The sequence below is a fragment of the Rhinichthys klamathensis genome, unplaced genomic scaffold, assembly GCF_029890125.1.
Source record: "Rhinichthys klamathensis goyatoka isolate OS25496 unplaced genomic scaffold, OSU_Roscu_1.1 h1tg000808l_1, whole genome shotgun sequence".
In the NCBI taxonomy this organism is placed as follows: Eukaryota; Metazoa; Chordata; class Actinopteri; order Cypriniformes; family Leuciscidae; genus Rhinichthys; species Rhinichthys klamathensis.
In genome coordinates, this window is record NW_026607197.1 from 67,501 (window position 1) to 77,500 (window position 10,000).

Here is a 10,000-nt window from a genome sequence, read left to right on the forward strand (position 1 = left end):
AACCCCGCCGAGATACCACGGTAACAAGGTACAAACCCCGCCGAAATACCACGGTAACAAGGTACAAACCCCGCCCAAATACCACGGTAACAAGGTACAAACCCCGCCGAAATACCACGGTAACAAGGTACAAACCCCGCCGAAATACCACGGTAACAAGGTACAAACCCCGCCGAAATACCAAGGTAACAAGGTACAAACCCCGCCGAAATACCACGGTAACAAGGTACAAACCCCGCCGAAATACCACGGTAACAAGGTACAAACCCTGCCGAAATACCACGGTAACAAGGTACAAACCCCGCCGAAATACCACGGTAACAAGGTACAAACCCCGCCGAAATACCACGGTAACAAGGTACAAACCCCGCCGAAATACCACGGTAACAAGGTACAAACCCTGCCGAAATACCACGGTAACGAGGTACAAACCCCGCCGAAATACCACGGTAACAAGGTACAAACCAGGGGTAACAAGGTACAAACCCTGCCGAAATACCACGGTAACAAGGTACAAACCCCGCCGAAATACCACGGTAACAAGGTACAAACCCCGCCGAAATACCACGGTAACAAGGTACAAACCCTGCCGAAATACCACGGTAACAAGGTACAAACCCCGCCGAAATACCACGGTAACAAGGTACAAACCCCGGCAAAATACCACGGTAACAAGGTACAAACCCCGCCGAAATACCACGGTAACAAGGTACAAACCCCGCCGAAATACCACGGTAACAAGGTAAAAACCCCGCCGAAATACCACGGTAACAAGGTACAAACCCCGCCGAAATACCACGGTAACGAGGTACAAACCCCGCCGAAATACCACGGTAACAAGGTAAAAACCCTTTAAATAAATAAATAATAAATAAATAAATAATATTAACAGGTACAACTTTTGATTTTAATAATGCATTAGTAAATGTTGAAATGAACTAGGATTAAAGAATACTTCCGAAGTATTTTCCATTGTTTGCTGATGTCAGCTGATGTGTTCTGCTGAGTGTGTGTGTGAGATGTGAGATGTGTCCTGTGTCTCGCAGCTGCTGTCGTACGGAGGAAGCCTCTCCTTCACCATCGCCTTCTTCGCTCTCGATGGCGTCGGGCTGGCCAATCACGAGCCTCAGGTTCTGATGAGGGGCGGACACCTGCGCAAGCTAGTCATCTACACCGACGCCCCCGCGCCGCAGAACGGCGTCCGCACCGAACAAGAAGTTCCTCTGACCGAGGTGAGTCTGATCACATGACTTCTGGCCCGCGTTTGTGTCATAAAGCCAGCGCTCTCTGACCAGGGTTCGGGCAAAGTGCTTAAAGGTGCAGTGTGTGAGTTTTAGTAGCATCTAGTGGTGAGGTTGCGAATCGCACCCAACAGAAGTTATGGTGGCCGACAGGAAGTGATGTCGTCGTCTGAGACAGCAGAGAGTAGCCAGTTAACAATGAGGTTTCTTTACAAAGAAACATTTAGAAATTATGTTTACTTTATTATTCCGTAAAACGATGTTATTGCGAATATTATTGTGACTTGTTCATCATTGTGTCAGTGTTTTATTCGCTGACTTTAGTTTCGCTTCTTATCATGAAGAACAACTTAGTGACGAAACGCGTGTGTCCGCTCAGGGCCACCGTAGAAACATGTCGGCACCCGCGGTGTGTGTAGAGAGAAACGCCTCATGCTAAGCTAATAAACACATAACGCTTCATCATGTAAGCTCTTTATACACCACTGAACACATTGTTTATGATATTGCATTTCTGTCAACAGATCCTCCTAAATATTACACACTGCAGCTTTAAAGTACTTTTTGAAATGTAAGTCCTGGAAAACCCTTGAAAACAGCCATTTTTATGAAGAAGTACTTGAATTATTGAAAGGAAAATATATATGGGAAATGTATTATAAAATTGTTTGATAAAACAATCTTTTCACACAAAATTAAAGCTGCGGTCCGTCTGATATAGAGGCGTTTCGCATGTCTTTGAGTGTGATATTGCTCATATAAATATCCAAGTATATGATACAGCTTTCATTCTTCAGGTCAATCATATATTCATGGCATAAAAAATCAGATTTAATAAGGAAAGCGATATCTTTGTCATAGTATCCTTTCAATGGTTAAAGTTACTAGTCATTGCAACTCCTGCACTTTATTTCTACCACTTTGTTTTATGTTTATTTATCTATTTACCTATTTTAGAATTTAAAAGATAATAAATATTGATAAATGAGATCTCTGATTGTAGTGCTGGATGTGATTTGCCAGCGTGTGTGTGACCCTGTGTGAGCGTGTCTCGGTGTGTGTGTGTGTGCAGCACAAGTGGAAGTATTTCAACTCAGTGTCGGATGAAGCCGTGAGCCACGCCGACTTCATGTCTGTGCTGAGTAACGTGGAGTACGTCCTCATCAAAGCCTCGTACGGCTCCGGACTGCAGCAGAGCCGGTCAGTGTGTGTGTGTGTGTGTGTGTGTGTGTGTGTGGACCCGAAGCCCTACAATTATACTTAAACATTTTTTGTCCAGAAAGCTTATTTTATTTCATTTTGATAATATTTAAAAACATTTTATTTTATTTTATTTACCTTTAAATTACTAGATTTGATCAATAAATAATAAATAAATAAATAATAAATAGTAATTTAAGCACATTCCTCACATTCTTTCAAAATAACTCATAATTCCATGCATAACCCTTTTAATTCAGCTCTAAATATCTTACATTGTGTGTCTTTGCCGACCTCTTGTGGAAAATAATAATAACACATGATATTTCATGACTCTAGATGGGCTTATAGCTCTATATGGAGTAAATGATTGAGATACATACGGAAGCGTACTGCATTCACTTGAGGAAAAAAATTTACTCTGTTTTTCTGAATTAACGAGTTAATTATCTCAGAATTACGAGATAATTTTTCATGAAAAAAAATGTTTTGCTCTGTTTTTCTGAATTAATGACTTAATTATCTCAAAATTATGAGTAACTCATTAATTCAGAAAAACAGAGTGAAAAAAATGTTTTTCAAGAAAAATGTATCTCATAATTCTGAGATATTAACTCGTTAATTCAGAAAAACAGCAAAAACTTTTTTTCCATGAAAAATTATCTCGTAATTCTGAGATAATTAACTCGTTAATTTAGTCGATTTTTTTTCCTCAAGTGAATGCAATACGCTTCCGTAGATACACAATTTTGAGCATTTCTAGGTTTTTCTATGTGTACTGCAGCATTCCTCGCTTTCCATTCATTCCTAAGGGGGTCAGATTGACCCGTGAGTGGAGGATTTATTACTTTTTAAAATTTCAATCACAAAACTCCTCGAATCCATAACAAAAATGTTGTGTGTGTTTGTGGTTCAAGTGCGCCAAAAGTCTTGAACCCCTCCGATGAACACTCAAAAAAATATTCAAAATATTTTCCGGGTCAAAATGACCCGAGGGGAGGATGAGGATAGTTGGAGGAACTACATCAAGATGCACAAACATGTTCCCTCAGAATAGCATCACTGATGATGAATCTCCCCAGTGAAGGGAGTAACCGGAGGCAGTGTTCCTCTCATCTCTGTTCTCTCTCCAGGATCTCTAATATCTCTCTGGAAGTGTCTCTGGATGCGGATGACGTTCCCGAGGGAGGAGCCGGAGGAGTGGCTCGACTGGTGGAGGCGTGCGAGTGTCCACCGGGATACGCCGGGCTCTCGTGTCAGGTCCGGGACACACTCCTCACACTCATCAGACCCTCGAGTGTTCTGTCACACACACTTCTGGGAACATGTCTGACTGAACTGAATGCTCTGTTGCAGGAGTGTTCTCCGGGTTATTACCGGCAGGCCGTGTCGGAGCTCAACATGAAGGGCCGAGACCGGCCGCTGATCCGGCCCTGTGTCCCGTGCCGGTGCAACAACCACAGTGTGTCATGTGACCTGGAGACGGGCCAATGTCTGGTGAGCAAACCCAGATCGATAAACCGGCTTTATCCACATCAGACTGATGATAAAGGCTCAATCAGCCGCTCGAATGCTTAATGTATCGTGTGTTCAGGGGTGCCAGCACAACACCGCAGGAGAGCACTGTCACCTGTGCGCCGCAGGGCATTATGGGAAGGTTCAGGGTTCGGTCAGCGACTGCTCGCTGTGTGCCTGTCCACTGCGGGGTCAAAGGTGAGGTCACATGACACTACGGCTGTGTGTATGTCATGAAAACCAGTGGTTCTCAAACTTCAGCGTGACGTGTGTGTTTTGCCTGTGTTTAGCTTTAGCGTGACGTGTGTGTTTTGCCTGTGTTTAGCTTTAGCGTGATGTGTGTGTTTTGCCTGTGTTTAGCTTTAGCGTGATGTGTGTGTTTTGCCTGTGTTTAACTTCAGCGTGACTGTGTGTTTTGCCTGTGTTTAGCTTCAGCGTGACGTGTGTTTTGCCTGTGTTTAGCTTTAGCGTGACGTGTGTGTTTTACCTGTGTTTAGCTTCAGCGTGACGTGTGTGTTTTGCCTGTGTTTAGCTTTAGCGTGACGTGTGTTTTACCTGTGTTTAGCTTTAGCGTGATGTGTGTGTTTTGCCTGTGTTTAGCTTTAGCGTGATGTGTGTGTTTTGCCTGTGTTTAGCTTTAGCTTGATGTGTGTGTTTTGCCTGTGTTTAGCTTCAGCGTGACGTGTGTGTTTTGCCTGTGTTTAGCTTTAGCGTGATGTGTGTGTTTTGCCTGTGTTTAGCTTTAGCGTGATGTGTGTGTTTTGCCTGTGTTTAGCTTTAGCGTGATGTGTGTGTTTTGCCTGTGTTTAACTTCAGCGTGACGTGTGTGTTTTGCCTGTGTTTAGCTTCAGCGTGACGTGTGTGTTTTGCCTGTGTTTAGCTTTAGCGTGATGTGTGTGTTTTGCCTGTGTTTAGCTTTAGCGTGATGTGTGTGTTTTGCCTGTGTTTAGCTTCAGCGTGACGTGTGTGTTTTGCCTGTGTTTAGCTTTAGCGTGATGTGTGTGTTTTGCCTGTGTTTAGCTTTAGCGTGATGTGTGTGTTTTGCCTGTGTTTAGCTTTAGCGTGATGTGTGTGTTTTGCCTGTGTTTAACTTCAGCGTGACGTGTGTGTTTTGCCTGTGTTTAGCTTCAGCGTGACGTGTGTGTTTTGCCTGTGTTTAGCTTTAGCGTGATGTGTGTGTTTTGCCTGTGTTTAGCTTTAGCGTGACGTGTGTGTTTTACCTGTGTTTAGCTTTAGCGTGATGTGTGTGTTTTGCCTGTGTTTAGCTTTAGCGTGACGTGTGTGTTTTGCCTGTGTTTAGCTTTAGCGTGATGTGTGTGTTTTGCCTGTGTTTAGCTTTAGCGTGACGTGTGTGTTTTACCTGTGTTTAGCTTTAGCGTGACGTGTGTGTTTTACCTGTGTTTAGCTTTAGCGTGACGTGTGTGTTTTGCCTGTGTTTAGCTTTAGCGTGACGTGTGTTTTTTGTCTGTGTTTAGCTTCAGCGTGACGTGTGTTTTGCCTGTGTTTAGCTTTAGCGTGATGTGTGTGTTTTGCCTGTGTTTAGCTTTAGCGTGACGTGTGTGTTTTGCCTGTGTTTAGCTTTAGCGTGACGTGTGTGTTTTACCTGTGTTTAGCTTCAGCGTGACGTGTGTGTTTTACCTGTGTTTAGCTTCAGCGTGACGTGTGTGTTTTGCCTGTGTTTAGCTTTAGCGTGATGTGTGTGTTTTGCCTGTGTTTAGCTTTAGCGTGATGTGTGTGTTTTGCCTGTGTTTAGCTTTAGCGTGACGTGTGTTTTGCCTGTGTTTAGCTTTAGCGTGACGTGTGTGTTTTACCTGTGTTTAGCTTTAGCGTGATGTGTGTGTTTTGCCTGTGTTTAGCTTTAGCGTGACGTGTGTGTTTTACCTGTGTTTAGCTTTAGCGTGACGTGTGTGTTTTACCTGTGTTTAGCTTCAGCGTGACGTGTGTGTTTTGCCTGTGTTTAGCTTTAGCGTGACGTGTGTGTTTTACCTGTGTTTAGCTTTAGCGTGATGTGTGTGTTTTGCCTGTGTTTAGCTTTAGCGTGACGTGTGTTTTGCCTGTGTTTAGCTTTAGCGTGACGTGTGTGTTTTACCTGTGTTTAGCTTCAGCGTGACGTGTGTGTTTTACCTGTGTTTAGCTTTAGCGTGATGTGTGTGTTTTGCCTGTGTTTAGCTTTAGCGTGACGTGTGTGTTTTACCTGTGTTTAGCTTTGGCGTGACGTGTGTGTTTTACCTGTGTTTAGCTTTAGCGTGACGTGTGTGTTTTGCCTGTGTTTAGCTTTAGCGTGACGTGTGTTTTTTGCCTGTGTTTAGCTTCAGCGTGACGTGTGTTTTGCCTGTGTTTAGCTTTAGCGTGATGTGTGTGTTTTGCCTGTGTTTAGCTTTAGCGTGACGTGTGTGTTTTACCTGTGTTTAGCTTTAGCGTGATGTGTGTGTTTTGCCTGTGTTTAGCTTTAGCGTGACGTGTGTGTTTTGCCTGTGTTTAGCTTTAGCGTGACGTGTGTGTTTTACCTGTGTTTAGCTTTAGCGTGATGTGTGTGTTTTGCCTGTGTTTAGCTTTAGCGTGACGTGTGTGTTTTGCCTGTGTTTAGCTTTAGCGTGACGTGTGTGTTTTACCTGTGTTTAGCTTCAGCGTGACGTGTGTGTTTTACCTGTGTTTAGCTTCAGCGTGACGTGTGTGTTTTGCCTGTGTTTAGCTTTAGCGTGATGTGTGTGTTTTGCCTGTGTTTAGCTTTAGCGTGACGTGTGTGTTTTGCCTGTGTTTAGCTTCAGCGTGACGTGTGTGTTTTGCCTGTGTTTAGCTTTAGCGTGACGTGTGTGTTTTGCCTGTGTTTAGCTTTAGCGTGACGTGTGTGTTTTACCTGTGTTTAGCTTTAGCGTGACGTGTGTGTTTTGCCTGTGTTTAGCTTTAGCGTGACGTGTGTGTTTTGCCTGTGTTTAGCTTCACCGTGACGTGTGTGTTTTGCCTGTGTTTAGCTTTAGCGTGATGTGTGTGTTTTGCCTGTGTTTAGCTTTAGCGTGACGTGTGTGTTTTGCCTGTGTTTAGCTTTAGCGTGACGTGTGTGTTTTACCTGTGTTTAGCTTCAGCGTGACGTGTGTGTTTTGCCTGTGTTTAGCTTTAGCGTGATGTGTGTGTTTTGCCTGTGTTTAGCTTTAGCGTGACGTGTGTGTTTTGCCTGTGTTTAGCTTCAGCGTGACGTGTGTGTTTTGCCTGTGTTTAGCTTTAGCGTGATGTGTGTGTTTTGCCTGTGTTTAGCTTTAGCGTGACGTGTGTGTTTTGCCTGTGTTTAGCTTTAGCGTGACGTGTGTGTTTTACCTGTGTTTAGCTTCAGCGTGACGTGTGTGTTTTGCCTGTGTTTAGCTTTAGCGTGATGTGTGTGTTTTGCCTGTGTTTAGCTTTAGCGTGACGTGTGTGTTTTGCCTGTGTTTAGCTTCAGCGTGACGTGTGTGTTTTGCCTGTGTTTAGCTTTAGCGTGACGTGTGTGTTTTGCCTGTGTTTAGCTTTAGCGTGACGTGTGTGTTTTACCTGTGTTTAGCTTTAGCGTGACGTGTGTGTTTTGCCTGTGTTTAGCTTTAGCGTGACGTGTGTGTTTTGCCTGTGTTTAGCTTCAGCGTGACGTGTGTGTTTTGCCCGTGTTTAGCTTCAGCGTGACGTGTGTGTTTTACCTGTGTTTAGCTTCAGCGCCACGTGTGTGTTAGAGGGCGCTGGAGATTTCCGCTGCGACCGCTGTGAGGAGGGATACGAGGGCCGCTACTGTGAGAGGTGAGGTCATGTGACGTTAACACACACACACACAGCTCTTAAAGGGACAGCACTAATATTCCGTCTCTATAATAACACTAATCACACAACTGAAGACTGAGAACACTCACTCGCTCTTCACTGAATAACTTTTGTAACTATATTTGTAATGTATATTTTATTTATAAAGTGCAGTGCTATTGTACATTTGATTACAGTTTCTGAACCTGAACACCTGAACACTGTTTATTTAAATCGTATTTTTGTTCAGTTGTGTTTATTTATTGAGATTGCTAATTTTTTATTTGTTCTCTTATTGTGTTTACTAGTCTTTAATAATGCTTGACATGTATATTAGTTTGGCTAGTTGTTCTTCTACGGTGTTTTTAACCCACAGGCAAACGCTCCCTGTGTAAGTGTTCTTTAGCTGATGATTTCTGTTCATGATATTCAGATACAATTAAATGTTTTGCTACAAGACTAAATGTGAATGATATCTAAGTTTTTTTTCCCCTTATTGGAATCTAAATCGTAATCGTTAAAACTCAAGCGATCCCCAACCGTAGCTAACGCTCTCTCCGCGTCTCAGGTGTTCGGTGGGTTACCATGGCGACCCGTCGGAGCCGGGCGGCCGGTGTCAGGTGTGCCGGTGTAACGGGACCGGGTCGGTGCACGGCGTGTGTGACGGACACACGGGGCGGTGCGAGTGCAAGCCCGGGGTCAGAGGTCATCTGTGTGACCAGTGTGAGGAGAGACACGTGCTGGTCAGCGAGCAGTGTGTGTGTAAGGCTGCGCTATTTCTACAGATGTTTCAATGCAGCTTCACCGTGACAAACGGGAAAATAAGTTATAACTGTCGATGATGCAAACTTCATCAATTATTCTATTCAGTTCTGTGTTGATTTAGTTTAGTTCAGTAACAGTGTCAATGTCAATATCAATTATGATATTGTTTGATATTGTGATATTGTTCAATTATGAGCTTGTTTTTCAGCTCAGTTCAGTGTTGATTCAGTTCAGAGTTATTTCAGTTCAGTTGAGTTCAGTTTAAATTAATTTCAGGTGAGTTTAGTGCTGATTCAGTTCAGTGTTGATTCAGTTCAGTTTTATAATAGTTGCAGAATTCATCAATTATGAAACAAATTCAATTTCAGTTGACTTGTTTTCAGCTCTGTTCAGTTCAGTGTTGATTCAGTTCAGACTTGATTCAGTCAGTTCAGTGTTGATTTAGCTCAATTCAGTTATTGATTCAGTTCAGTGTTGATTCAGCTCAATTCAGTGTTGATTCAGTTCAGTTCAGTGTTGATTCAGTTCAGTGTTGATTTAGCTCAATTCAGTTATTGATTCAGTTCAGTGTTGATTCAGTTCAGTGTTGATTCAGCTGGTCAGTGTTGATTCAGCTCAATTCAGTGTAGATTCAGTTCAGTTCAGTGTTGATTCAGTTCAGTGTTGATTCAGCTCAGTTCAGTGTTGATTTAGCTCAATTCAGTGTTGATTCAGTTCAGTTCAGTGTTGATTCAGTTCAGTGTTGATTCAGCTCAGTTCAGTGTTTGATTCAGCTCAATTCAGTTATTGATTCAGTTCAGTTCAGTGTTGATTCAGTTCAGTGTTGATTCAGCTCAGTTGAGTTGAGTTCAGTGTTGATTCAGCTCAGTTGAGTTCAGTGTTGATTCAGTTCAGTGTTTGATTCAGCTCAATTCAGTTATTGATTCAGTTCAGTTCAGTGTTGATTCAGCTCAGTTGAGTTGAGTTCAGTGTTGATTCAGCTCAGTTGAGTTCAGTGTTGATTCAGCTCAGTTCAGTGTTGATTCAGCTCAGTTGAGTTGAGTTCAGTGTTGATTCAGCTCAGTTGAGTTGAGTTCAGTGTTGATTCAGCTCAGTTGAGTTCAGTGTTGATTCAGTTCAGTGTTTGATTCAGCTCAATTCAGTTATTGATTCAGTTCAGTTCAGTGTTGATTCAGCTCAGTTGAGTTCAGTGTTGAGTTGAGTGTGCCTGTTGCGGTGTCGGTGTGATGACCAGCTGGTGTCTCTTCAGCGTGTGATGACGGATGCACAGGACTGCTGTTGGACGATCTGGACTCTCTAGACGGGTCAGTCGCGTCTCTAAACCTGTCGGGTGTCATCATCGCCCCCTACAGCCAGCTCATGACCCTCGAGAACCAGACCCGAGAGGTCAAGGTCAGTCACGCGACCCAGCCTGCATTAACCCTCACTCATGTAACACCGCATGCATGAATACTTCATATGTAAACCTCCTTTCCAGAGTTTGATGTCGTGGGATCAGAGCCCAGATCATCACCTGACCG

General features: G+C 43.4%; 1 protein-coding gene across 1 annotated transcript in view; it reads left to right on the forward strand.

Annotated features, from left to right (window-relative positions):
- The window catches only part of lama1 (laminin, alpha 1), an 81,450-nt gene that overhangs the window by 34,343 nt on the left and 37,107 nt on the right, over positions 1-10,000 (forward strand). The window contains exons 26-34 of the mRNA XM_056243554.1: positions 1,047-1,232; positions 2,314-2,441; positions 3,575-3,701; positions 3,798-3,938; positions 4,036-4,154; positions 7,629-7,715; positions 8,284-8,477; positions 9,730-9,872; positions 9,958-10,000. The exon at positions 9,958-10,000 is cut by the window's right edge and continues 56 nt beyond it. Of these exons, the coding sequence (XP_056099529.1) occupies positions 1,047-1,232; positions 2,314-2,441; positions 3,575-3,701; positions 3,798-3,938; positions 4,036-4,154; positions 7,629-7,715; positions 8,284-8,477; positions 9,730-9,872; positions 9,958-10,000 (1,168 nt within the window). The remainder of the gene's footprint in view (positions 1-1,046; positions 1,233-2,313; positions 2,442-3,574; positions 3,702-3,797; positions 3,939-4,035; positions 4,155-7,628; positions 7,716-8,283; positions 8,478-9,729; positions 9,873-9,957) is intronic.